The following is a 27,966-nucleotide window of genomic DNA, read 5'->3' on the forward strand; positions in this document are numbered from 1 at the left end:
CAATAAACACTGCAGTCACGATTAGACGCCATGAATGGCTTTGATCATCAGGTTTTAAACCTGAGAGTCAGCAGGCGGTCCTCAACATGCCATTCAACCAGCAACAGCTATTTGGCATACAAGTGGACACAGCCATAGAAAAAATGAAAAAGGATACGGATACAGCCAAAGCGATGGGAGCGCTTTACTCATCCCAATACAGAGGGACATTTAGGAAGCCGCAGTATGGGGGGGTTTCAGGCCACTGCCATCGGAACCATCTACCTCACAGACAAAGCCCTCAAACCAATCACAGTATCAAAGAGGGGGGTTTCGAGGGTCCTTTAGAGGGCAATTTCCCAAATCCAGGGGAAAATTCCAATCTACAAAGCAATCCACTAACAACAAGCAGTGACTTTGCTATCACCTTCCCCCAACACACATCCCCTGTGGGAGGAAGACTGGAAAGGTTCCACAATCAATGGTCAAACATAACAACGGACATGTGGGTACTATCAATTATCCAACATGGTTACTGCATAGAATTTACACATTTTCCTCCAGATATTCCCCAAAAGCGCACAAACTATCATCGCAACATCTAACAATGTTACAAAAAGAGGTGCAAGCACTATTAACAAAACTAGCCATAGAACTAGTACCTCATCAACAAAAAGGAACAGGGGTTTATTCCCTGTACTTCCTTATTCCCAAAAAGGACAAAACACTAAGGCCAATATTAGACTAAGACTCTCAACCTATACATTCAATCAGAACACTTTCACATGGTGACACTACAAGATGTAGTCCCATTACTGAAACAGGGAGAATACATGTCAACACTGGATTTAAAAGATGAGTATTTTCACATACCCATCCAGCCATCTCACAGAAAATACCTCATGTTTGTTATACAAGGAAAACATTACCAAATCAAGGTATTACCCTTCGGGATAACAACAGCCCCCAGAGTATTTACAAAATACCTTGCCGTAGTAGCAGCATACATAAGGAGACAACACATGTATGTATTCCCATATCTCGACGATTGGCTAATAAAGGCCAACACTCAGGAACAGTGTCAACATCACACACGTTATGTAATAGATACCCTGCACACACTAGGGTTTTCAATAAATTATCAAAAATCACACTTGCAACCATCCCAAATTCAGCAGTACTTGGGAGCTACACTCAACACTCAAAAAAAGTGATTGCAAGTCCAAGCCCACAAAGGGTGCAATCATTCCACACCATGGTACCAAACATACAACCAAATCAGCATTACACAGTCAGATTTGTGATGAAACTCCTAGGCATGATGGCATCATGCATTGCAATTGTCCCAAACGCACGGTTACACATGCGGCCCTTACAGCAGTGCCTTGCAAAACAATGGTCGCAGGCACAGGGTCATCTCCAAGATCTAGTGTTGATAGACAGCCAAACACACTATTCGCTTGTGGAATCCCACAAATTCAAACAAAGGGCGGCCTTTTCAAGACCCTGTGCCTCACGCCATTCTCACAACAGATGCATCAATGATTGGGTGGGGAGCACACCTCAACAATCACAGTATACAAGGACAGTGGGACAGCGAGCAAAAACAGCTACACATAAATCACTTAGAGCTGCTAGCAGTCTTTCTAGCACTAAAAGCTTTTCAACCTCTTCTGGCTCACAAACACATTCTTGCCAAAACAGACAATATGACAACGATGTACTACTTAAACAGGGGGAACACACTCATCGCAACTTTGCCTCCTAGCACACAAAATTTGGCATTGGGCAATTCACAACAAGATTTGCCTAATAGCTCAATACATCCCAGGGATTCACAATCAATTAGCAGACAATCTCAGTCAGGATCACCAGCAAACTCACGAGTGGGAAATACATCCCCAGGTACTACAAAGACACTTTCGTCAGTGGGGGACACCAGGCATAGATCTGTTCGCCATAAACCAAAACGCAAAATGCCAAAACTTCGCGTCCAGGTACCCGCACCCTCAGTCCAAGGGCAATGCTCTATGGATCAACTGGTCAGGGATATTTGCTTAATCTTTTCCCCCTCTCCCACTCATTCCATTTCTAGTCAACAAACTGCGTCAAAACAAACTCAAACTAATACTTATAGCACCATCGTGGGCATGCCAACCGTGGTACACCACACTGTTGGACCTCTCAGTAGAACCTCACGTCAAGCTTCCAAACAGACCAGATCTGTTAACGCAACAATCCAGCAATGCTCAATCTAGCAATCTGGCTCCTGAAATCTTAGAGTCTGGCTATCTAAATCTTCCAAACGAGTGTATGGAAGTCATTAAACAGGCAAGAAAACATACCACCAGGCATTGTTATGCTAACAAATGGAAAAGATTTGTCTTCTACTGCGAAGCAAAACGCATTACACCGTTGGATGCGTCCATACAAGACATCGTAGGATACTTACTACACCTACAAAAAGCAAATATAGCCTTTTCATCCATCAAAATACACCACACCGCACTTTCTACTTATTTGCAAATTAAACAAACAAAATCCCTATTTAGGATACCAGTCATTAAAGCCTTCATGGAAGGACTAAAACGAATCATACCTCCAAGAACTTCACCAATACCCTCATGGAATCTTAATATTGTACTTACATGACTCATGGGTCCACCTTTTGAACCCATGCATTCTTGTCAGATTCAATTCCTAACTTGGAAAGTGGCATTTCTAGTAGCAATCACTTCATTATGAAGAGTTAGTGAAATACAGGCGTTTACTATTGAAGAACCCTTTATAGAAGTACACAAACATAAAGTTGTCCTCCGCACAAATCCGAAATTTCTTCCAAAAGTAATTTCACCGTTTCATTTAAACCAAACAGTGGAACTCCCATTCTTCTTCCCACAGCCAGACTCAGTGACAGAAAGAGCACTGCATACATTAGATATAAAAAGAGCTCTAATGTATTATATCGACAGAACAAAATCATTTCGAAAAACTAAACAATTGTTCGTCACATTCCAGAAACCCCATACTGGTAACCCTATATCCAAACAAGGCATAGCCAGTTGGATAGTGAAATGTATACAAACTTGTTACCAGGAAGCTAAAAGACAACTACTCATTACACCAAAGGCACACTCCACTAGAAAGAAAGAAGCTACAATGGCCTTTCTAGGAAACATACCAATGACAGAAATTTGTGAAGCAGCCACTTGGTTGACATCTCATACTTTTACCTAGCATTACTGTGTAGATGTGTTAGCAACACAACAGGCCACAGTAGGACAGGCTGTACTAAGAACATTATTTCAAACAACTTCAACTCCTACAGGCTGACCACCGCTTAGGGGAGGGTTACTGCTTTGTAGTCTATGCACAGCATGTGTATCTGCAGCTACACATGCCACCGAACGGAAAATGTCACTTACCCAGTGTACATCTGTTCGTAGCATGTTCCGCTGCAGTTTCACATGCGCCCTCCCCCACCCTCCACCCCGGGAGCCTGTAGCCGATTGTTACATTTAAAAATTGTACATATGTATATACATCTCTATTCCATTGCATGGACATCTCTTTCTTTATTCTCTGTATATACATCTCTATTCCATTGCATGGACATCTCTTTCTTTACACTCTATCACTCCTACCTTACCCTCTGCGGGAAAATAATCTAAGATGGAGTCGATGCCCATGCGCAATGGAGCAGAAAAGGAGGAGTCACTCGGTCCTGTGACTCGAAAGGACTTCTTCAAAGAAAAACAACTTGTAACACTCCAAGCCCAACACTAGATGGCAGGACCTGTGCATAGCATGTGAATCTGCAGCGGAACATGCCACGAACAGATGTACACTGGGTAAGTGACATTTTCCATATTTAGGCACCAGAATCAATATGTAAGTATGTTTTTCAAGGGAAATACTTTTAGGTTTCAAACGTCAATACTTGGTGCATTTTGTCAGGCGTGGCAGTGTTATCCTATGGAGGAAAAATAAGTACTGCATACAAGTATAGTACAGCGACTTACGAGACCAATCTCCTGTACTTAAGTTATGTATTGGGCAAGGGTCACAGCTACACCAACAGGTCACACCGGGCAGCACAAGGGCGGTGGTTGCAGAGCTGTAGTACGGCGTTGGGTGCCCAATGTTAGTCAGTAGGAATCGGTCCAGCTGAAAAGAAGCTGCCGGTTTTGACAGAGTCCAGCGGTGGTGAACCAACATCTTAGGTCCTCTTTTCCATGGGCCAGTGGCGATGGGTGCAGCAATGTCTTGAGGCATCAGATTTTCTCACCGAGAGCACATGTGGTTGAGGGGGCCTTTAGGCAGAGGCGGTAGTGAGTCCACAGAGGGCAGGTCCAAGGTGGGTTCTGTCTCTGGAGGACTTGGGGATCACACTGGCACTGTTGGCCCACTTCATCTCGGGTTAGGTGGCACGGGTGCAGTGGTGCTTTCAGGTGTCTGTTTTTCAGCGGTCTGGAGTCGTTTCAGTTTTCTTGGGGTGTCTGTAAGATGCTGGGAAGCAGCTCCCCTGCTCCACAGGTGATCCTGGGTCTTTGTTGAAGACAAGCAGTCCTCCTAGGTTTTTGGAGGCACAACAGCTTGCAGGACGAGTCGACGTTGGCAAAAAACACCTGTAACAGCAGACAGGCCAGCAGGGCTGGGGCCAAGTCAGGTGCTTCTTCCTCAGTCTTTGCTTTTGTGGCTCTTGAGTGTCGTCCTTCTTCATAGGTCAGCAGGAATCTGCTTTTATGATGCCAGGGACTTCCCAAAATACTGAATTCAGGGGCGTTTAAGGGATTGTAGGATAGTTGTCAATGGCTGCTTACCCTTGGAGTCACTACACTGCCTATGTGACCACTTCCTGTGGGTAGTGGGCGTAACTCTGTCCCAGAGTTCCTAGTTCTGCCATCACCACAATGGCAGAATTTCAAAAGTTGTGTCCACATCACGCAGCTCACCTTAGGGGTGGAACTGATCTGAGAGGTGGGCACGCCTCTCTGACCTCTAATTTTCCCACCTGTCTATAGTGACAAATAAGCCTTGTGGCAGGGGGTTCGGCATCTCTCCTTTGAGCGAAGCCAGATCTGCATACCAAGGGCGGTGGGCTTCTTTGAAGCCCTCTGCCTTGGAATGTAGATTTGCAGGCCATCCTGTTGGGAAGGGTGTGCTAACACCTCTGCCAGAGCTGGCTTTTTTTCCTGACCGCCGGCTGCATGTATTAATAAATCCATCACTGGCATCAGTGAGGGTTTATTAATACGAGATGTTTGATACCAAACATCCCTATCTTCAGTAAAGCCAACATGTAGCTGGGTAACTCGTATTGACCAGTGTCCAGCACGTGTACTTAAAATGGCTTCCCTGTTCACCCACTATGTCGAAGAATCAACAAAGACATAGCAGGTGTATGTCTGCTTGTGGAGATATGTCCTCACATGTAATATAATGCACACTGCCTAAGGGCTGTAAGGCCTACTGCAGGGGTGACTTACATAAATTGCATGCAGTGTTAGGGACGTGGCACACAAGCTGTGTGCCATGTTGTGTTTTCACTTTTAGCTGCACCAGGACACACAGCCTGCAATGGAAGTCTGCATGTGCTAGGTGAGGGTTCCCTGAGGGTGGCACAATACATGCTGCAGCCTTTGGGGGACCCTCTTTAGTACCCAGGCCATAGATACCAGGGGTACCATTTACTAGGGACTTACAGGGGTGCCAAAGGTATTGTTTATTGGGCATTGCAGAGTTTTAGGTAATTAGAAATGACCCTTTGGATCTGGTTAGCAGGAATCCAGTGCACTTTCAGTCAAAATTGCATCAAATACCAGGCAGAAAGCGGGGTGTGACCATGTAAAAAAGGGGGTCTTTCCTACACCTGGTGTCAGGAGTGCACCTAAATACTGAATTTGGGGGTGCTAAGGGGAATGTAAGGAAGTAGACAATTAACTACTTACCTCTGGGGTGACTGCACCACCTAGATGAACACTTCTTGTGGGGAGTGGATAACCATGTCAAAGACTTCCTATTTCCATCAAAAGCAAGGTGGTGGAACACTTCCTTTGTGGAGCACAGCAGGCAGCCCGAGTTTAGGGGGTGTGATTAGTTTGGAGGCACAACACTCCTACTGGATAGTTAATTTCCCACTTATCCTGGTGCCAAATGGGCAGCGGGGCAGGGGATGACATTCCCCGGCTCTGGGGGAAATCCAGGGTCGCATTTCAAAGTGCTTCAGACACCTTGAAGCCTCCAGCCCAAATATGCTGATTTACTAGTCATCCTGCTGAAGGAGATTATACCTTCCTACGGAGCAGGCATTGTTTCTGGCCTCAGAGAGCACAGGCTCTCCAGGGAGTCAGAAACCTGTCTCTGGTGGCAGGGTGATTGATATAAGTCAGCTAGCGCACTAGAGGGCTAGTACATTTCAGGGGCACCTCTAAATTACCCTCTGGGTGCATGTCATAATAAATCCAATACTGGCACATGGTGACTTACATATATTATATGCAGTGACTTTGGTAAGGCACACACTGAGTGTCATGTCCTGTTTTCACACATGGTTTGCACCGTGTCATGCAGCATGCAGTGGCAGCCTGCATGCAATTTGTGATGGGATCCCTTAGGATGGCATAATACATGCTGCAGCCCTTAGGGACCCTCTTTAGAAACCATGTCCTAGGTACCAGGGCCTTATAGGGGTGCTAATGTGTGTGCCAATTTTACACGATTAGACCATTTAACCTTCATTTAGGGAAGGAGCGCTGACACTGGGAACCTGGTTAGCGGGACAACAGTGCAACGTGAGTCAAAAACCCTCAGTAGCAGTGGCAAAAAGCGGGGATGCCTCTCTCAAAAAGGTCACTTTCCTACACAAGCAAGCCATACTCACCCCCAATGAAAGCGAATGAGACCAACCTTTCTCAAGGTAGTCTTCATTGCATAAGTGGAAAAACCTGGAATGGTTATCTGCATTGGCATGGTCAGTCCCATGTCTGTGTTCCACTGTAAAGTCCATTCCCTGTAGGGAGATGACCACCTCAACAGTTAAGGATTTTCCCTCTTCATTTGCATCCATCTTCTGAGAGGCCTGTGGCCAGTTTGAACAATGAAATGAGTACCAAACAGGTATGGTCTCAGCTTCTTCCAGGACCAGACCACAGCAAAGGCTTCCATTTCAGTGACACACCAACGCTGTTCTTTGGGGAGTAACCATCTGCCAATACAAGCAACAGGCTTGTCCTGGCCATAATCGTTGGCCTGTGATAGGACTGCTCCCATACCATGCTTAGAGGCATCTGTCTGCACAAGGTACTGCTTAGTATAATCTGGAGCTTTCAGAATGGGTGTTGAGCACTTTGCTTCCTTCAGAGTGTCAAAAGCCTTTTGACAGCCCACTGTCCAGTTTACTTTCTTTTAGCTGCTTTTTGTAGGGAAGTTATGTGAGGGATTCCACAATAGTGCCATATCCCTTCACAAACATCTTGTAGTACCCAGTCAAGCCAAGGAATGCCCTGACTTGGGTCTGGGTTGTTGGAGCCTCCCAGTCCAGTTTAGTCTGTATCTTGGATTGTAATGGTTGAACGTGGCCTCCACTTACAAGTGGACAAAGTATATAACCTTGCCCTGCCCTGTCTGGCACTTGCTTGCCTTGATAGTGAGTCCTGCTGTCTGCAGGGCCTCGAGGACCTTCCCAGGGTGGATCAGGTGATCCTGCAAGTGAAGCTATAGACAGCAAAATCATCAAGATATGCAGCACTAAAATACTCTAGCCCAGCCAGGACTTTGTTTGCCAGCCTTTGGAAAGTTGCTGGGGCATTCTTCAATCCTAATGGCGCACTGATAATGCCCAGCTGGGGTTGAGAATGCTAGTTTCTCTTAGTCTTCTGCGGTGAGTCCAATTTACCAGTATGCTGATGTTAGGGGGTACTGAGAAACGTGGCTGCACATAACCTGTCAGTTAGCTCATCTGCCCTTGGAATAGGGTGGGCATCAGCTTTGCGACTGCATTTAGGCCCCTGTAGTCCACACAAAACCTTAGTTTTGCTTTACCTCCCTCTGAATAACTGGTGAGCTGGTTAGTGGGAACCAGTACCAGTGGCAAAAAGTCAGGGTGGCCATTCCTACACACAGCCCACGCAGTGCTAACTGGAACTGTGGTCACGCTGTCGGGCTTCTGCAAGCCTCACATCAATTAGGCCGCCAGACTTGATAATACTTGCCAAAAATCATGCGCAGCTGCACAAGTTGCTTAAATCCAGGCGGGTGCCTGCCACATCAGTTGTCTTAGTCTAGGGTTTAAAGCCAGGAGTCGCATGTCAATCTGAAGAAACCATGTAACTGCCTCAGATGTGGATCCCTTCTTCCCACATACTGCCCTCTTCTTCCTATCCCTTCCTCTGAGACAGTTTTAGGAACACGACACTTGGGACATAGAGAAAATCAGTAAGTACCTTATTAAGGTACTCGTAACGACTCCTGCAAAGTCCATGTTCTCCTGTCAGTTGCAAGCCCAGCTCCTCTGTTCTTAGCATTCTCAACAAACTGACAGTCCAATAGGGAAAAGCAGGCTAAGTGCATTACTGTATGTGTATACACAGAATATGACAAATACTTTCCCCAGGACAATCCACTTGTATCTGACTAGGACTCTAGCATGTTCAGCCTTAAATCGCACCTCGGTGCCGGTTTACCACTACTATAAACTATCATCAACCCTGGTGCTTTTTGGTGTTATATTCTCTTAAATCTTAAAAAAACATATTGTTGGATTTTTGTCATTTTGTTCTTGTTGTATTCATAAACGTTTTTACTTCATTTTAAAATTGGTTGTGCTATTTTATTGTGTTTTATGTGACTTTCTCTACTGTGTATGTACTGTTTAAATATTTTAGACATTGGCTTTCATTAAGCATGCCTGCTTGGTAATACATTACCAGTGATTCTGCTTCGTGTCACGTTACCAGCGATTAAGCACAAATTTATTCAATTTGTTTGGCAGCTAGCGGTTGGTAGCTTTATCCTTTCAGGTAGACTCATGTCCTTCCCAGATAATAATACACTTTCCTACACAAATTCTAAATTCTGTCGAGGTAACTCCTATGGGTGGGGGAAGTTCTCAACCTTTAGTAATGTTGTGGAGTGGCCTTCTCTTACAAAGTTTCTACTATGGAAGCTGCTGCTGAGGAAGCCACAGGTCCGAGTGTTGTCACTTGGTAACACTACAGTCTTCTCTTGCAGTGGTTCCTGTAGTTGGTGTTATCTGCTGGTAACTCAGTAGTCTTGTCTTGCAGTGGTACCTCTATCGATACAGCTGCATAGATGACTCAACTTTTGAGAAATTTCTGCCACGTGTCTGGTGTCTCCTTCGTCGATATCAGGTAAGTTGTTTATTTGCTATTGTCATTAACCATTTGGGCAAAGTTTTTTCCACTTGCCTCCTAGAATAGAGGGTTGAACTGTTGAGGTATATAGTATTAAATATATTCCGACTGTACCAGTCTTTACAATTTTCAGTGTCTTGCAGCAGTAACCCATTATTTTGATACCTTGAGCTGCAATTAGCCAAAGAATGAATGGCAGTGCCTCCAATTGTCAGCTACTCTTCTTACCAGTACTAGAGAATCTTTGGTAGTTTTTAAAATAGCAACACACTCGAAAGGATAAGAAACTGTGATGCTACCTCGTTTTTGTAAAATCCCTCCTACTTCTAATTGACTTACAAATTGGCACACATATTTTAAAACATACATCCAGTGACTGCTAAGTCACATATATAAATTCAGCATGTTAAATTGAGACAAGATAGAATTAGTAACGATAGCCATATAATAGGTCTTATATTGCTATTGCAGAGCTTTGCTGACTTGATAAACCATGTGGCCAAAGGCGAGATAGTTTCTCAATGTAAACTAGAAACTTGACATTGTGATATTGGACTACGTTACGCAAAAACCTATTACTTATTTTTTACAGTGCAAATTGTTTTTAGTCAGTTAGCTAGAAACCGTTGCTTTTTTAAACAGTGAAATATTTATTGAAAACAAACTGAACTATAGGAGTATACCGTTTGGCTTTTTTATTGGCAAGGAGATGAAAAATACAAGTCTGTTAATTTTGTGTCCCTTTTAACAAACATTGCGAGTGAGGTGCAAACCATAGTATTTGGTGAACATTAGTGTTGATGCTTTGTCACTCCCAGCTACCTAGAACTTGCTAATGAACCAATAACTCACCGGTTTCAAAAGTTGTAACCTGTGCCAGTGCCAAGATAGATCATATATTAGACATGATGTATACTTCTGTTCTTGTACGGTCAGAAAATTGTCCTGGCTGAGGTGCTCAGACTTTAATGCAGTATTCCTCCTTAGTAAACTCAAGTCCTCAACATGCTTTGTTTAAATGTCAGCTGGTTTCCACCTGGTTTTCTTCCTATATACAATTATAAAATAGACTTGCTAGTTTTTTCCTTCAACTGCACACGCATGGTGACATTCCATCTTGGAAGACCCCTGCAAATGATGGGAACACTCCCAGAGATAGTTGTACGAATCCCTAAGCCTCGGTGAGACTCCTCTGTTCACACAAATTAGTTGCCCAAGCAAAGACAGACCATCTCAGTTCTCAGAATCACAGTGGCTGAAATTCCATATGAGAGCTCCTTTCCATTACTGAATATTTTTTGCAAAATATTTCTTTTCACCTTGCTGCGGTCCTTTCTCGAATCCTGCAACAATATTATAGTAGAGACACATTGTTGGATAAAATATTAAAAACATGACAATTGCAAACTCCAAGTTGCAAATCTTCAACAATTTATGATGCGTTCTTGGATACAAAGTGTAGTACTTTACTGTATAAGGTGGCAAAGCATCAAAGCATTTTTGGACAGAATTAAATCGGCTTATATGTCATAAAGATCCATTTTTGTGATCTTACTGCATCTAGGTTTTACTCTGGCAATGCTAGTCCTAATGAATACTCTTAACTCTACCTGTCCACATGGTACATGACGCAGCTATGAAGAGGGCCACGTCAGTTATAACTGAAGTTGTTAAAGTGGCTGAGATAGCGATGACACAATAGTTAACAGATTATTTTGACATTCACATTTTTTATGATCCATAAAAATTAGACCTTCATGTGGAATGAAACGAATGTTGTGATTGCGCTAGATGAACTTCTGAAGAATAAGATAGTAGAATCAACAGTGTCAAATGCTGCTGAAATTTCAAAAAGGCCAATGCGACTGCCCGCCTTCCTCTGTGATCAGGCTCTGAACTTAACAGCCTGACCCCTAAATACCTTCAGAATGTGCTTTTGTACTTGTTACAAGAGTATTTGTTCTTTCCAAAAGAAGTATACTGTCTTCCACCAGAATATCACATACATTGTAGTGAAAGACTTGATCCATTTGATATTCGAGGGAGTTTATTACCCCCAAAGCAAACTAGAAGGAATCAGTATTATCATACTTTTTTATATCTAGTAAAATCTGTTTTGCAGTTTTTGTTTATCGCCTATCATTTTCGTTTGGGAACCATCCAGTCCTATTTTCCTCCACGTGGAATATTAGAATTCCATGTTAGTTAAACAGTTTTACTTAAGACATTTTGTTTCCAATCTGACCCATCCATCAGAAAGCTTGCTTTGCACCCTTTTTTTAAAAAAAAGGGCTCTCTGCTGTTACGTTGAGGGTCAAAAGAGATTAGAAATTCAATATAATTATTATTTAAGCCCTAGCTATCCATGGTTAGCAACATCCAAGCAGCCCTTTGTCTTCTGGCTTTCCTCCTTTATAAGAGCTTTTACCAGAACTCCGACCTTCAACAAATGCCTTCAAGTCACCCCTGTGTTCAAATCTGTGTGATAAGAGGCAGAAACTTCAGCCCCCATACCTAGACAATTCTGCATTACATTCAGACCCTCATCTTCACAACCATACAAGAATTAATAAGGGCAGTTTGTTTCCTTTATTCACTATTTAGATTTTGCTAGAGCAGGGAGTCATAGGGGAGGCTTGTACAATTGACATATTCTATAATTGCACAAGTGTTTTTCATAAGTCTGACGTGCAGTCCATTGGCACCATCACTTCTGGAAATAAATGTCTTCATTCGAGATTGTCTATATCCCCTCTTGGAGGTGCCAGGAACAACAAGGAGGAAAATGTTGAATCTTTTACATTCATGTTAGAAATTGTTTTTGTTGTTCTCAGAAACCTATGATACAATTGTAATAATCACGGTGTGTTGGGAGTGAGAGTGATAGCTATATTTTCTGGGGTTGGGGTTCAATTAAAGTTGTTTTTCCTTCTCAGGTGATGTTCGGAGTAGGGCTGTATGAGGGCACAGGCCTGCAGGGTGCTCTACCAGTTCATGTATTTGAAGCCCTAAATAAGCACTTTGGTGTGACCTTCGAATGCTTTGCCTCGCCTCTCAACTGTTACTTCAAGCAGTTTTGCTCCGCGTTTACAGATACTGATGGCTACTTTGGATCAAGAGGGTGAGTTCTGTGTGAGGTTCTGGTTTAGGCATGAAAGTAGTTGCATTTATAGCACACAGATAGCAATGGAGGATCAAAGTCAATCGAAGCTTTACAAAAGGCAAAGAGCGGAGGGCTGTTTCAAGACATGCCCTCACATACAGATGCAGACCACAACAAGGTGTCCCATACCAAAAGGTCCATAAGTCTACAATCATCATTGATTTTTTTGTAATATCCCCACACACCCTATTGGTGTCATGCTTCATCATCAGATCTCATCCTGGTCCCTAAAACCAGGATAGGCTCAACCATATTCCATGGAAGCTCTTTGGATAATTTTCTACCGGGGACTGCTAAAATGACCTCTGAACACCTAGGTATCCCTTTATTAATGGCGTTCCTGTTATGATTAAAAAATATAATAAAGGAAGGGTGCCTATAGAAAATCAGTGGTGATTGTAGACATGTAAACATTTGGCTTGGGATACCTTGTGGTAGGAGCACTTAGTCAAACATGCAGTCATAAAAAGCTGGAACTATGTGCTCTTATGGATCATTTTGTCTGCCTCCTGTTCATTTATAATGTAATAATTACAGCATGTTAAGAGTCCTATTTCGGATTCCTTTTGAAGGCATTCAGTCCCATAATCTTAGCCCTTTGCAGCTTTTCTTGTCCTGTCACACAGTATTGTATCACACGCTTATGGAGTTTTTAATCACTCCACTTAGAGGCAGGCTGGAACTGGAGTGGGGAAAGCAGAAAAGAGTTGCCTCCAGCTCTCCCTAACTCAGACTTTTCCTACTCCTTCCTTCTTTACCCCACTAGCATCTTTCTGCTTCCTTCACCCCGGCACAAAAAAATATTCATCCATTTCAAGTATATAGTTATGTAGTCCTAGAATTAGAATAATTTCTAGTGCTCCACTCTCCAGTCCAAATGACAGCCTGTTCTGTTCCACCAGAGAAAGACTTGAAACGATAGTGCAGCTTCCCACTAGTTCTACACTCAATGCCTTTCCTCGGGCGCTGAGATTTCCTCTTAACACCAGATACACAATACATACATTTTCTGCCCCAAGGCTCAGGCTCAATATCCTCTTTGTAGCAATCCCTATAGTCTCTAACTTCTATGCATTTCTGTGCCATTTTCATAGTCTGAGTCCTCTCCCTCATGCCTCATGATCTTAGTAGATTAATGCACACCTAGTCCATGTTCACAGAACTTAGGTGGTCCTTTTTCTCATGCTCTCTACCCATTGGCCTCCACAGCATTAGAACTAATCAAGACTAGACTTTCTTTTGCCATTACCCAGTTACAGACTATTTGCTTTTTCCCAAGTCTTTCATATCCTTTTCTTTATTTCCCAAATGTACACACACGCGCACACACCTCCCAGATTGCTCTCTTGATATTGTCATTTGGTTTTTCCAGGCCATGCCTAGATTTCTTCCCGGTCAGTGGATCCTTTGAGGCAAACCCTCCATTCTGTGAGGAGTTGATGGATGCCATGGTTACGCATTTTGAGGTAAGAAATTCTTACAATAGTATGCTTCCCTCTTTCTTTGTTCGTTTGTGTACCCACCCAGCACATTCTGGACTGCTTCAGAGCGTTTTCCTCTTACTTCAATTAAAAGGTCTAATACCATTTTTCTAGCATCCTTGCCAAAGCAGGGAAAGTATTCTAAAGCACAACATCTGTGTGTGTGTGTGTGTGTGTCGGGAGGGAGGGGGGGGAGGGACTTGGGGAGGTATGCAAACTAGAGAAATACCTCTTCTCTTGATGGTTTTGTAGCAGGGGTCAAAATAATTATTTGTGTTGCAGGAGCTGAACTTAGCTCATGTGTTTTTAGAGTTTTCCTTTTGCCGCAAATCACCATGGACTAACCAGGAACTATTATTCCGTTATAAAAGGAATTCTCCTCTATCTTTCATGGATGACTGCAGATAATAGATTCGCCACTCCCAATGCCCCACAGCAATGGCTTGGAAATGAGAACACGATCCTAGGCATTGCACCAAAAAGTGTCGGATATCTAATATGGTTATCTCTGAACCTACTGTTTAACTGTTTAACCATATCGGCAATTAACATCTGAAGGAGCAAGGAAAAACATTCATTTTAACAAGGCATATCTGAAGCTGAAGCAACACCTTCAACAACGTGACAAAGGTTGCTTTTGGTTTGACTACATTCAGAATCGGCTACATTAAAATATATAAAACGTTAATCTTAAAAATTGATATTTTGGCTGCATTATAAGGTCACAGAAATCAAACATTGTAGAAACATAGAAGAATTAAGATGAAGCGTTAGCGTTTCTCAAAAAACATCATTCACATTGTAAGTCCAGTTAGGAAAATAGGCTGTTGTGCCTTAACTTCCTTTATCTATTGGGCAGGGCATCTATCATAATGAGGACACCTGGTTCCAGAAGACAAAAGATTGGGATAGCAAACTGACACTTCTATGAGTCGCCATAGAGCCTTTTAGTGATGCCAGTGAAACAATGGCCTATTACGGTTACCATTTCACGAGCCTTCCCTTAATCAATTCCTGTTCACACTCATTTGTGTATGGTTAGTGATCTGTGCTGTGCACTTGCCTATCCAAGGAAAGTAGTCTCTCACAAAGTGGGTATAGCACATGAGCATTCTGAAATTCATGGTAGGAAATTATTTCTTCCACCCATTAAATGTGTTGATACAGGCAGACATTATCTAACATGGCAAGAAGAGACCAGCATCTTGGTTGTCCATGTAATTAATATGTCAGATATACATTTGGATGAGTTGAGCAACTTCCTATAGCAAAAATAAGAAAGGTACTTAAAATAAAATGAGTGCTGGGGAAGTCCCTGAATGGATAACACTAAAAATCAACCTTGTTGCAACAGCAAAGGATGCAAAATCCCAGCACTTTGCCTTTAGCTTTCCAGGAACAAAATCGAAGGAGAATGGCACATTACTATGTATGCCATTTTTCTAGTACCTCAAGCTGATTGCATTGGACAGGTCTTTGTAATGGATGTTCAAGATATCCTTACCTATTCTCAGAACCACCAGACATTCTTACACGTCCTGACTGTTGAAGCATTCTCTTTTTAGAGTTTTCTGTCCTTATTTTGCCCACTTATGTTATTTAAACATGTATGTTTTTTAATATTCATTATAATACATTCTTTTACTCTGATCTTTCCTTTCAGAAACTGCTGGAGAGTTCCAAAGAACCACTGTCCTTTATCATCTTCATTCCAGAGTGGCGAGACCCACCAACTCCAGCCCTGACCCGTATGGAAGAGAGCAAGTTCAAGAGACATCAACTTGCACTACCGGCCTTCGATCATGAATATCGCAGTGGATCCCAGCATGTCTGCAAAAAGTACTCAACTTTAAAGCACTTTTCTTTCTCTTCTGTAGAGCATTTTCCTACCCAGTCGTGCATTATCTCCTACTGATCAACTGATGTATGGAAGAGTGTGGGCATAGTAAGGTGTGTGTGTGGGCCATATGCTGGACCTAGATATTTCACGGTGGAACAAGGTGATGCTCATACCTGTTGAGAAACAGCAAGGGCCAGGTTGTCCTGTGTGGTTCTCAGTAATGACACAGAGGTTCCAGCCATGAGCAGGAGCCAGCACCAGTGGAGGGAAGAGTAGGTGGAAGAGAGCTAGTAATGAAAATAACAAAGTGGAGCCAGCTGTGGGATGAACAACCAAAGGGCAAGGACGTGGCAGATGGGGATATGTGCAGGAGACATCCAAAAATAAACAATAGGACAAAGACTAAGAAGAACTAGAAGTTAAAAGGGGCCTACTGATAAGCAGGAAGATACAGAGGCCTACGGTGTGGACAAGAGGAGGAGGCCACAAAGGGGTGTACAGACTGGGTATAAATGAATGAATATGAGGCGGAGGTATCCCAGGGATTTGCACAGGGAGGCTATTGACATACAGGAGACATACAAAGATCAGAGAAGAGGAAATTATGGTCCATTGATGAATGGTTGGAGGATCAACTCAGAGATCATGGGATGAACAGGGAGAGAAACAAGATGATCAGCAGGTTCCCATGGACAAATCACAGAACAGGCAAGGGGATGAACAAGATGAGGAAGAGGCTGCTGCCAATGAATGACCAGAAGGGGAGCAGTGGTTGGGTATGACTAGTAGAAGGCAGTGGCCTGTTGGTTAGGAGAAAGCCTATGAATGAACAGGAGCTGCAAAAGGCCCAGGAAGATTAAGGATGGAGCACAGGGCTACACTCCTAGAGGACACCTGTCAACTGGAAAGGCCTCTGGGGTAAAGGAAGGAGGTGGAGGGTGCAGTCCAACAATGTAAGGACGTTTTGGTGAAGGGATCAACATGATGTGGACAACACACTTGGATGAAGAGGCAGTACAGGGATGAATAGGCCGGGTGACCCACTGTTGAACAGAAAGAGGGCACAACCTAGTGGTAAACAGAAAGAGGATGATTCCCATTGCATCCCAGGTACACGCTAGAATGATGAACATTAGAAGAGGTAGGCATACCATGAAAATGAGAAGGTGGTCTGTGGTTGTAGAAGTGCTGAGAAGCCCCAGGAATTAAGACATTTGAAGAAGCAGGTGGCCGGGGAATGAGTGTCTGGAGTATTATTAGTATTAATCTGCATTTATTAAGTGCAACGTTCACCTCACAGGTATCATGGCGCTGAGAACCAATAGAAACAACTGAAAAATGCTACATAGCAGCTAGAGTTTTTCCACTTAGGGTTTTATCTCTGCTAGTATTTAGGAAAGAGCCAAGTTTTAAGCCTTCGTCTGAAGCTGAAAGGATTTTGTTCATTCCTAAGAGTAAGCAGTAATTTATTTCACAATTGAGCAGCTTTCAACTGAAACGATCTGCCCCCGTACTTCAGCCTCCTAAATCTGGGAACAAGGATCAGATTTGCAGAAGTCGGCCGTAGCTGTATCTGCGATCCGTAATGGCACACCTTTTTCTTTAAAAGTGCCATACCAATTCCCTTCAGAGCTCTACAAACAATATAGAGATTTAAACACAATTCTTTCCTTTATTGGCAGCCAGTGCAGCTCTCTAAGGACTCCCAACGCTGAGCCAAACCTGGATTTATTAAATGCCAGTTTAGCTGTGGTTTTTTTGTATCCTTTTAAAAAAATAATCGTGAATTCCTAATAGCGCATTACAATAATCCTGTCTACTGAGTATTACCCTTTGTATCACTTGCTTCCTAACTTGTTGGTGTAAGAGGCTGTCAATTTTCCTGAAATTCCTCAGCAACCCAAAGGAAGTTGCCACTGTTTTATTTAAATGATTTTTCAGTTTAAGGTTTTCGTCCATTAGCACTCCAAGATTCCATACACTTTGGGCAGTATCCAAACTATCAGTTGCATTCCAAGGCCACATGCTTCCTGGGAGACGAAAGATCAGTTTCGCCAGTCTACAGCACAGAAATTCAGTTTACTTCTCATTGAATTTTAATTTATTCTGTTTGAGCCATCTAGCCATTTCAAACAAACAGTTGTGTCGTCTCTGTTTTTGAGAAGTACTGTTATTATCCAAAGATGTGATAATCTGAGTGTTGTCAGCATAGTTAACAAAGGAGATCGCATAGGATCTAATCAATTTCAGTACGGGCTGCAAATATGTATTAAAACAAATAGGATGTATTGCTGATTCTTGTGGGACCCCATGTTTTAACTTTATAAACTCAGATTGGAAAGAGGGTAATGAGGTCGCCCCTAATCCGTCAGTTAGATAAGACTACAACCCATCCCATAATTTACCTTCCACTACAGTCTCCTTCAGCCTGTCCAAGAGACTGCAATGGTCGACAGTATTGAAGGCAGCCGATAGGTTTGATAAGATTAGTGCTACCCCTTTCCCCTCATCAGCTGTCATTCTCATCTCATCTAGTGCATGGATTATGCTGTCTCTGTCCCATGTGCAGCTCTGAAACCTGTTTGTTCATTTTCCAACATCTCATTTTCCTCCAGGAATTTTGTTAGTTTCCTGCTAACATATCTCTCAAGAATTGTTTGTGGATATGGAAATTGAGAAATGGGTTTATAGTTTCTGGGGTCATTGATATCAGCTGTCGGCTTTTTCAACAATGGTTTAACAAGTGCTTTCGTCCACATAAGCGGGACTATCCCTGTAGTCAGAGATTGATTACACACCATTAACATGCCCGGGAGAAGGTTATCTGCCTTGTCATTCCAGACCCAGTGTGGAATAGGGTCTAACGGGGAACCAGAAGAAATGGACATTACCAGTTCCCTAAACATTTCCGTGGATAAATCTGGGAGACAGCTTGGAAATATATGGTTGGAGGAGACTAAGCAATGAATTGTCGGAGGAGAACAGCATATGTTTAGGTGCATGCAGCCTATTGATTATCAGGAAGAAGAAAAACGCGGATGATCAATAAGAAGTGTCCCAGAGATGAATGGGCGAAGGGGGAGAAGGGTAAGAGGAGCAGGGATGCATGGGTAAAGGTGGCAAATGGATGAACACATAGAGACTTAAGCATAAACGGGACGTGAAGGCAAAGAGATGAACTAGTAGAGGTAGTCAGTGAACAGGAGGACAACGCCATGTACTGAGAGGTAAACACTGTTCTAGTATTACTGCAACAAATAACTCAACAATACATCTGATGGAAAAAGCATGGAGGCAGATCTCCAAGAACTTGAGGTCCAGAATCTGGGAATGCTTTGACCTCAACCTCGCATGCAGAGCCCAATTGACAGGGCTTCATGAAACTCTTTAAAAAAAAAAAAAAAAAAAAAAAAAGTATTTCGAACAGCCTTTGGCTATTCCACAGAAATGATGATAGCTACTGAGGAATATCTGCTAGAAGTCGTCGTATGGCCAACTGCACCCCAGGATTCTACAGCCCTACACTTTAATTCAGATTCTTCAGTGCTCTGCAGTATCCAATAGGCGTTGTGCAGCCCAGTGTAAAACTCCCAACTAAATAAAGATCAACAAGTATGAATAAGAAGTAAAGGTGAGAGAAGACGAGGTTGAGACAACATTGGAATTTAGCAACATCACAGTTAATGACCAGATTTTGACTCGAGAATTGGTAAATTGAGGCAATGTACATGAGCTGATGTGGGTATCCAGCTTTAAGTAGAAGTTAGTAATTTAGGGATGGATAGTAGTGGCAGATTAACCGATTTTACTAGGAGATGGCTGCACAGGATAAGTGATCATTATTTCAGAGAATCATTGGAAAAGTTAAAAAGGTAGGACATTTACTGGAGTAGGAATTGGACTACAGGTTTTAAAGAGAGACGTTTCTCGTGAAACCTTTTCTTTAGGTCCGAAGTCTGAAATTTTTCAAGGTGGGTACTGCCATTTATCACTAGTGTTTCAGGTCATTGCATACTTTTACACTCTAATTGGATAACCAGACGACTCCTTTTCCACACTTGATTTACCGGGCGTAGCATGACTAACCAATCAAAGGTTATGGCAGAAGGCTTTTGGAACTCCATAGTTGCCTGACACAGATAATTACACTAAATAAAACAATGTTTAGCTAGAGAAATATCTTTGAAAACCAATTACTTTTTATTTATATAGGAAAGCTAGATGAACAAAATATGGTTAAGCATCACAAGGAAAAGTAAATAGCCCTAGCACGTTCTGGGGCCGAGACACAAACCCCAAAACGGCTATAATTGAATTAACATCAGCCCCTTTGGCTGGTGGTGCCCACTGAGGATGAGTTTAGGTTTATTTTAGGTTTATTTGTCAGACTTTTTACTTGTTTACTTTGGTGCCAAACAAAATGTTACAGTGCCTTAGTTGCATGAAAATTACCATCATACTATATAATTCTGTCATCTCACTGTCACATGATGACACAACTTTTAGATCTACAGAGACTGCCTGCTCAATTGGGATTCACCTTGGAACACTGGTAGTAGCCTACGTGTTATAAGAACAAATGGAATCATTTCTGTTACAGACTAATTGGCCGAAATTTATGCCACAGGACCATTGATTCCATCACCTCATTCCAAAGCAGTCTACTAGACTTGTCCATCAGGATACTATCTTTAATCATCCTGTTAATTCTTTCTACTAAGCAACTGAAACTAGAATTGTATAGCCTGAGTCTTATTGCCCTCTCTCTCCCTTGCATACAGCTGTTCCAAGTTATCCTGCAGTAGATCTGAGAGCCCCTCTTCTCAGATACCCTACTGGGAAAATCAGACACTTTTTCAGTTGTCGCCTTATTGGTAAATTCAACTTTAAGTGACTTTGAATGATAATGTATTTAAACTGAAATGTAACTTCCCCTGGCCATGGCAGTTGGAGAGCGTCATTTATGTCTGGTGAATATGTTAAATGCAGGCACAGATAACTCGTTACTTCAGAAGCTGCTCACTTGCTCAAGGCTCAGGTTCGACACTCCGTCATCATCAGCTCTCCTGAATTAAACACTGTCACCAGTTCTAGTGAGCTCCCCAATCACTGGAAGTTGTCAGCAGTGCCAGCTCACCAGCACTTTTGCAGCAATAATTTTTGCTGGGCTATATGTGGAAGAAAGCTCTTAATGGTGCTACTGGTACTATATACATCAGATCTTGTATTTTTAGCATTAGATATACAGGTTTTCTCAGTTCGCGTTATTTGAAAAACTCAAATCTTTTATGGTCATGTCATGCTAAGGTCTATGTTTTTAAACCCTAGGCTGAATCAATACAGTTTCTCTGGCGATTTGTACTGTTGTTGCCAGTGGTGTCAAACATGCAACCAAAAAGAAAAGACTTTTGGGCTCTGTGACCTTGTGCGTCAGGACATAAGGAAAAGAAAGGCCACATTTTTTATGACCTCACACAAGGAAATGAGAATATCCATGTCTAAGAACCTTTCAGATCCGACCGTCCTGTAGAAAGGAATTCACACAGTCTCGGCACCACAAGTTGCACAAGAGGTCTGGCATTTCTTCCAGTGAACGCCATGATAGTAAGCACCACAAAACAGTTGCTAAAACTGGTATACACCATGTTCAGAAATGACCCCATTTTACAAAAACGAAACTAACTCAGTTTAGTACTCCCCAATCCACCTACTTGAATCCAGTTCTCCCCACTCCAATCCAAGCCAATCCACCCACCCCACCCACTAAACCCAATCCACACCACCAAATCCAATCCAGACCACTCGCCCCAATCCACACCAATCCAATCCGCCCACCTCACTCAAATCTGCCCCTCCAGTTTGTCCTACTCCAATCCAAAACCATCTGCCCCACTTCAATCCAAAACAATCTGCCCCACACCAATCCAAAACAATCTGCCCCACTCCAGTTTGCCCCACACCAATCCAAAATAATCTGCCCCACTCCAATCTTAAACAATCTACCCTACTCCAGTCTTTCCCAATCCAAAGCAATCTGCATCGCTCCAATCCAAAAACAACTTGCCCCACTCCATTCCAAACCTGTCTGCCCAATCCATTCCAAACCTGTCTGCCCCACTCCAATCTAAAACAATCTGCCCCACTCAGTCTGCTCTACTCCAGTCCAATTCACCCCACTCAGTCTAATCGACCCCAGTCCAGTCCAATCCACCCACTCCAGGGTGCTCCACCCCATTCCATTCCAATCCAACCCACCCCACTCCCTCGAACTCACCCACTCAAATCAATTCCACCCCATTCCAGTCCACCCCACTTAAATTCATCCCACTCCAATCCAGTTCACCTTAATCCACCCACTCCAGTCAAATCCAGTGCACCTTAATTCACCCCACTCCAATCAAATCACCCCATGCCAAACTACCTTAATCCAACCCACTCCAGTCCAATTCACACCACACAATTCCCTGGGTCCAAAAGGTCCACCTCACTTCAGAAAGTCCACCCCACCCCACTACAATCGAATCCACCCCGCTCCAATCCACTGCACACCAGTCCACTTCACCCCACTCTACTCCAGTGCAATCCCCCTCAATTCACCCCACTCAGATCCAGCCCACCCCACTTCACTCCAATCCACCCCACTGTCCACCCCATCGAATACACCGCACTCAATCCAATTCACTCCAGTCCATTCCAATCCACCCCAGTCCAATCCACCCTATCCCACTCCAGTCCATTCACCAGAGTCCACCCCACCCCAGTTCAGTCCACCTGACTCCAGTATAATCCACCCCACCCAGTCCAATCCACCTCACCCATTTCAGTACACCCCAGTCCACTGTATCCACCCACTCTACCCAAATCCAATCCACTTCACTCTACACCACGCTATGATACTGCTCTCTAAGGCCCTCTTTGCCACTGACCTCTCTCCCCTGTACTCAACTCTAAGACCCTCTGCTCCCTTACTGCATTCTACAACACTGTACTGCAACAAATCCAATCTACGACACTACTCCCCCACTCCACTCTGGCACTCCACACCAAACACATTGCCAGGCCAGTAACTCTTGTATAGGCACAACCTATTGGCTTTGCCAATGATTTTTTAAATGTTACTGTGCAGTCCAGCGGTCACACCTCCACCCCCACTGTGGCCTCATCTTTTTGCCCAGGTAAGGGCGGTGGGCAGGAGAATTTTCCAGCGTCGTGGAGCGTGGAAAACTTCCACTGAGGACTAATAGGTGAAAGGGACCTCAGTGCTGGTTGTGACTCAATGAATCTGCTTCACCACGGGTCCACGACACCACCAGCACTAGTGAACTAGTATTGCTGAAAGTTTGCTGAACCAGGGAACCAGGATCATGGTGAAGAATCTGCAGGTAGATTAAGTTGCATATTTGGCTGGCCACTTACTAATCGATGGGCCCATGCCTTCCTTCACACTCAGAACATTGCAGCTTTGTGATTCTGCATTCACATAACACGCAAGGTGTTCTTCGAGCTCCTGGTGTGCCTTATTATGTGCACTTTAACCCTCCACGTCCTCTATTTGTTCTTGTTCCGTAATGCTCGTGTTTTTTAAAGAGTTTTTTTGTAAAACATAAACATATAGGGAAGGGACCGTGAAAAACACATTTGATGTAAAAACACAAATGCACAAGCTGCGATTCACTTTAATTTCTAAACGATCTCAGAATATAACACAAATGGGATATTCAAGAGAAAATATAAAAATATGAAGGTATTATGAAACGGGAGAACAGCAATAATGGGGAATAAAGGAAGGAGTTCCATTGGCTTCAAGTAATGCACATGTGAAGTCAGTCGTAGATGTTCAAACAATAGCCTTCGACTAAATAAGCCTCGCCCTACTATGCTTAGTAAATGCACATAAGTGATGGTTCCTTTCATCAGATTACTGTTCAACACCTTGGGCCAAACAATGAGAATTAAAAATCTGTACATGGCTGACATGGTTCCGTTGGCTCCGGAGAAGCTTGCAGGAAACTAAAGGGAACTGTCATTCCTTGCAACATGTGCCATGACGTGAAAACACTCGCAAAACCCAAAAGAAGATTACCCTCAAAGCAATGGTAAATGCAGTCATTTGTTAAGTTCCCAACACAAAAGATGACTCTGCTGTCTGTGCTGGTACGGTGAACACAAAGCTAAAATTACAAAGGATTGCCTGAAGCTTCACATTCGATGAATTGACAGTGCTTTTGAATGTTAGCTCCTAATGTATGATTACAAGACAGTAAACATTACAGCAGAAATAGCCACTGCGGACTTGAATTGAATCTGGGCATCTTTAACTCCCACCTCATCGGCAAAGTTTTGAAATGGTCTAGCCTTAACATAAATCACAGCTTTATGGATAGTACACAGCGTTTTACTCCTCTTTTTACACATCTCCCTGAGGAGAACTTAGAAATTTGCTCCAATTTACAAGCACCAGAATATGCAGTCTGGTAGCTGCCTAACTGCATACTATGATAGCACGGTGATTGTGCAAGACCCACGCTGCCTCAACATGTGGACACAAGGGCCACACGAGTGGCAACCCTGGTCACCGAGGATGAAACTGAATGGTGCACCATCTAAGGACCCAGGCATAGGGAGGGCAGCACGTGCTTTAGTAGAACAGAGCACAAGTCCCAGCTGATCATTGTACTTCGGTGGGTTTCATGACGCTCGTGCTTCAAATTCTTTAACAGTAGAGGCTTGGATCAGAGTGTTCTTACAATAAAAATAAGAGAATGTGTTATAACAAACAAGAATGATGTTAGACACCTGAGTGACTAGGGCATCAGGCAAGTGAACAGTCAGAAGGATGGAGTGACCAGAAGGCTGCATAGCTTAGAATAAGCAGGCAGTGCGTCCCCATAGCAAACAATATTGGATTGCTACAGTTCATGAGTGAAGTAGTGACCTTAGGGCTGAAAAAATTATTGAGGTCTCAGTGCGAGCTGTATCTTTATGCCCCAAGTTTGTACAGCAAGGAGAGACCCAAAATACCTGTTGGGTGGATCCCCTTGAGGATGCAACAGCTGAAGGCTATTGGATATACAGGTGGATACCTTCATGCGATAGTGCAAGCTGTATGCTGTGCTTTAAGGGGTAAACCGTAGGTGTTGGAGGCCACAGGAGACCAGTGATGACCTAGTGACGAGTATGAGGTGGAGGGAGGGATGGGACCATATGATGGACATTAGGAGATCATTAGGTAAAAGGTTTGAGGGCTGAGTATGTAAAGGTTCATGGGTGGGGTCAAGTGCCGCAAACTTGCCTAATAGACAGGATCGATACCCCAAGTTGTGCAAGACACAGTGTAAAGATGTGTAGAACAAGGATGATGTTAAAGTGACAGTGAGTAAAGATGTTGGAGTTTGCGCGCTTTATAAATTTTCATTCAAAATTTTATTTATTCATTCTTTCTTTCAGAGAGGAAATGTACTACAAAGCAGTACACAACACAGCTGTCATCTTTCTGCAAAATGAGCCTGGATTTGCCAAGTGGCCACCCACCCCGGAGAAGTTGCAGGAGCTCACTTCCGCATACAAGCACTCTGGACGTACACTTGGCACGCCGGGGTCATCCTCCTCATCGTCCTCATCAACTGCAGGAATTGCAGAGAAGGAGAGAGATAATGTTCCAGAAGAAGGCTCTGCCCCAGATGGACCTCCTAATTAGTTATCATTTAAGTGTGGTTCTGAGGTTGTGCCGCAGGCGGCATTCAGGATTGCGCTGATGTGGCGAGATGTACAGACTGTACAGTGTGATGAGACCTCCTTATTGAGGGCATTCCAGGATACTTCTTCCTTCATGTTCATTTGCATTGCTCACCTTGTATAGCATCCAGAGCAAAGCTGTAACATGGCAGACGGAGCGGAGAGGAGCACCACCAACTTCTCCATCTGAGTGGCTGCGAGATGGGATTATGCCCACATGATGTTGAAAGAGAGTTGATGTTGTAACCCTATTCTTCATGAGACCATTGTCTTTAGAAGGAACTGGAAGCTCTGCCTTGTACTACAGGAGAAGATACTTCACCACAGACCGCAAGAGGTGGAACAGGAGTCTGCCCCAAGAGATGCCGCCCAAGTTCAGCATTAACCCAGACAAGCAGAGTACCAGCCACGCTTTCTGTTCAGTTTCCGTTGTCCATAGTTAGTCTATGTCAGAAGCAGGTCTCTGTATCCAAAACGAGTGATTGTCAGTCCATAATTGTTGCTTCTTAGTAACCAGAGGATCAGGGTCCCCTTTTTTTTCTGTGTGTGTGTGTGTGTGTGTGTGTGTGTGTCAGTGGGTGTGTCTCATAGCTAGGGAGGTGCTCGCTGTCCTATCTACCACGCTCCAAAGTGGACATTTTTTGTACAGGTCGGGTAGTTTTGTGCACAGGCGCCAGAACACCATCAGTGATGAGTGTCTTAACTGTGAAGAGGATTCTGCAAGTCTGCAACGTTCCATCATGTGCATGTCATGGATGCTGAGAGGTTTGATGTCTGTCCACTAGAGCTTTGTCCTCTGACCTGTTTCACAGCAACCGTGGTTTGGTGACCACTTTTCAGTACATAGGTATAGTAGATGGTTTGTGGTTGTAAACAAGGTTTCCTGGTCAGCTGTTAGATCACAGTCACTGGACGTGGTAGTAACTGCAGGTGACTTAGCTGTGCTCTGAAAGGAGGTCCTTTCTGCCTCTTCTGTGACTGTGGAGAAGATTGCTAACCAGCTTTCATCGAACACCAGCTGACGTGTATCTTCAATGGGGACAATATTTCTGACCCACTTTCAATCTTAATCACCAGACATGTTTACTTGCTTTTCAGTGGTTTATCGGTCCTAATTCAGAGCAGGGCCAGCAGCTGTGTAAATTGTGAATGTGGCGTGGTATGCTGACCCTTTTTCAGTGCTCTGGCCCTCGATGGGTTCAGTTCTAGCTGATCTAGGTTTGCTGCTCAGCCTGAAAAGCTTAGTCATGAGATATGTTTCAAAGCTGTGGAGGAGAGTTTTTCACAGCCTCCAGGGCTCTTTATTTAACCCTTTTTTGTTGTTGTTATGTTTTTTAATTAATTTAAAATCAGTAAACCATTTTATTACTTGTATCAAAGGAAAGTAAAAGTATATTTTTGATTTCAGTTTCCTGGTTATTAGAAACATTAAAAAGAATGAAAATGTTTTTTTATTGATAACATTTTTTTCAAAAGACGACATAAATGGAATTTGGCTCATATAGGAGAGCTATAATAATGCCTGAGAACCGCCAATTGTTTGTCATTTTACACCTGGCAGTGGTGTATTCACTGGGCGCCTAAGAGAAAAGGAGACTGCATTGAGCGCCTGCTGTTGCAGATGGGCGAAAGTATGCTCACCTGGGCATGTGCAGAATAGGAGCCTGCAATCGGAATGTGGGAAAAAGAAGATTGCACTTTGCACCTGAGAGACTGCATTAGTCTCTTGTGAGATTGCAGTGTTTGCTCTGGCCTCCTGGCAGAAGAGGAAAATGCATCACGCACCATCGTGAGGGAAAGCTGTCAGTGAGAGTGGACACTGGACATTGCACCAGCCAGACTTCACTGTGTACCTTGGAGACTGTACAGGTCTCTTGTGAGACTTGGGACTTCACTGTGCCCTTCAGAAACTGCACTGCTCTCCTGGGATGAATGAAAATGAACTGGGCACCTACGAGAATGAAATCTGACCTAGGAAAAGAGAAACTGATCTGTATATTTTGGAGACTGCACAGATCACTTGGGATTACCAAAAGCTGACTTGGGAAAATGAGAGCTGCACCGAGTACCTAGGAGGGCAGTGGTATCCTGCGAGAGGAGATATGGTGTGGAGAACCTGTGAGAGCGAGTCTGATTTGGCAAAGGAGAGAAACCATTTGTCTCTTGAGAGGAAGTTCTCGGGGGCCCAAGTGATGAATAGCCCTTGCCACCTGGAAGAGCAGAGACTTCACAGCATATAAGTGAGTGGGTATTATTACTGGGCTAGCTCTTTAAACAATGAAAGAGGTTGAAGTATCTGTTGGAGAAGGCGAAGGGAGGAGGGTACCGAGGGAGGCAAAACCGTTTGTTGCTAAGAAAAAAAGATGAACAGCTCTATGCTTTTAATGATGAAGA

General features: G+C 43.4%; 1 protein-coding gene across 1 annotated transcript in view; it reads left to right on the forward strand.

The window, feature by feature from the left end:
• The window catches only part of PCIF1 (phosphorylated CTD interacting factor 1), a 136,023-nt gene extending 109,003 nt beyond the window's left edge, over nt 1-27,020 (forward strand). Inside the window, exons 12-16 of the mRNA XM_069243514.1 lie at nt 9,264-9,350; nt 12,290-12,474; nt 13,889-13,982; nt 15,661-15,836; nt 25,285-27,020. Of these exons, the coding sequence (XP_069099615.1) occupies nt 9,264-9,350; nt 12,290-12,474; nt 13,889-13,982; nt 15,661-15,836; nt 25,285-25,534 (792 nt within the window). The 3' untranslated portion in view covers nt 25,535-27,020. The remainder of the gene's footprint in view (nt 1-9,263; nt 9,351-12,289; nt 12,475-13,888; nt 13,983-15,660; nt 15,837-25,284) is intronic.
• Nucleotides 27,021-27,966: the final 946 nt, after the last annotated feature.

This window comes from Pleurodeles waltl, chromosome 7 (genome assembly GCF_031143425.1).
Source record: "Pleurodeles waltl isolate 20211129_DDA chromosome 7, aPleWal1.hap1.20221129, whole genome shotgun sequence".
NCBI classification, from domain to species: domain Eukaryota; kingdom Metazoa; phylum Chordata; class Amphibia; order Caudata; family Salamandridae; genus Pleurodeles; species Pleurodeles waltl.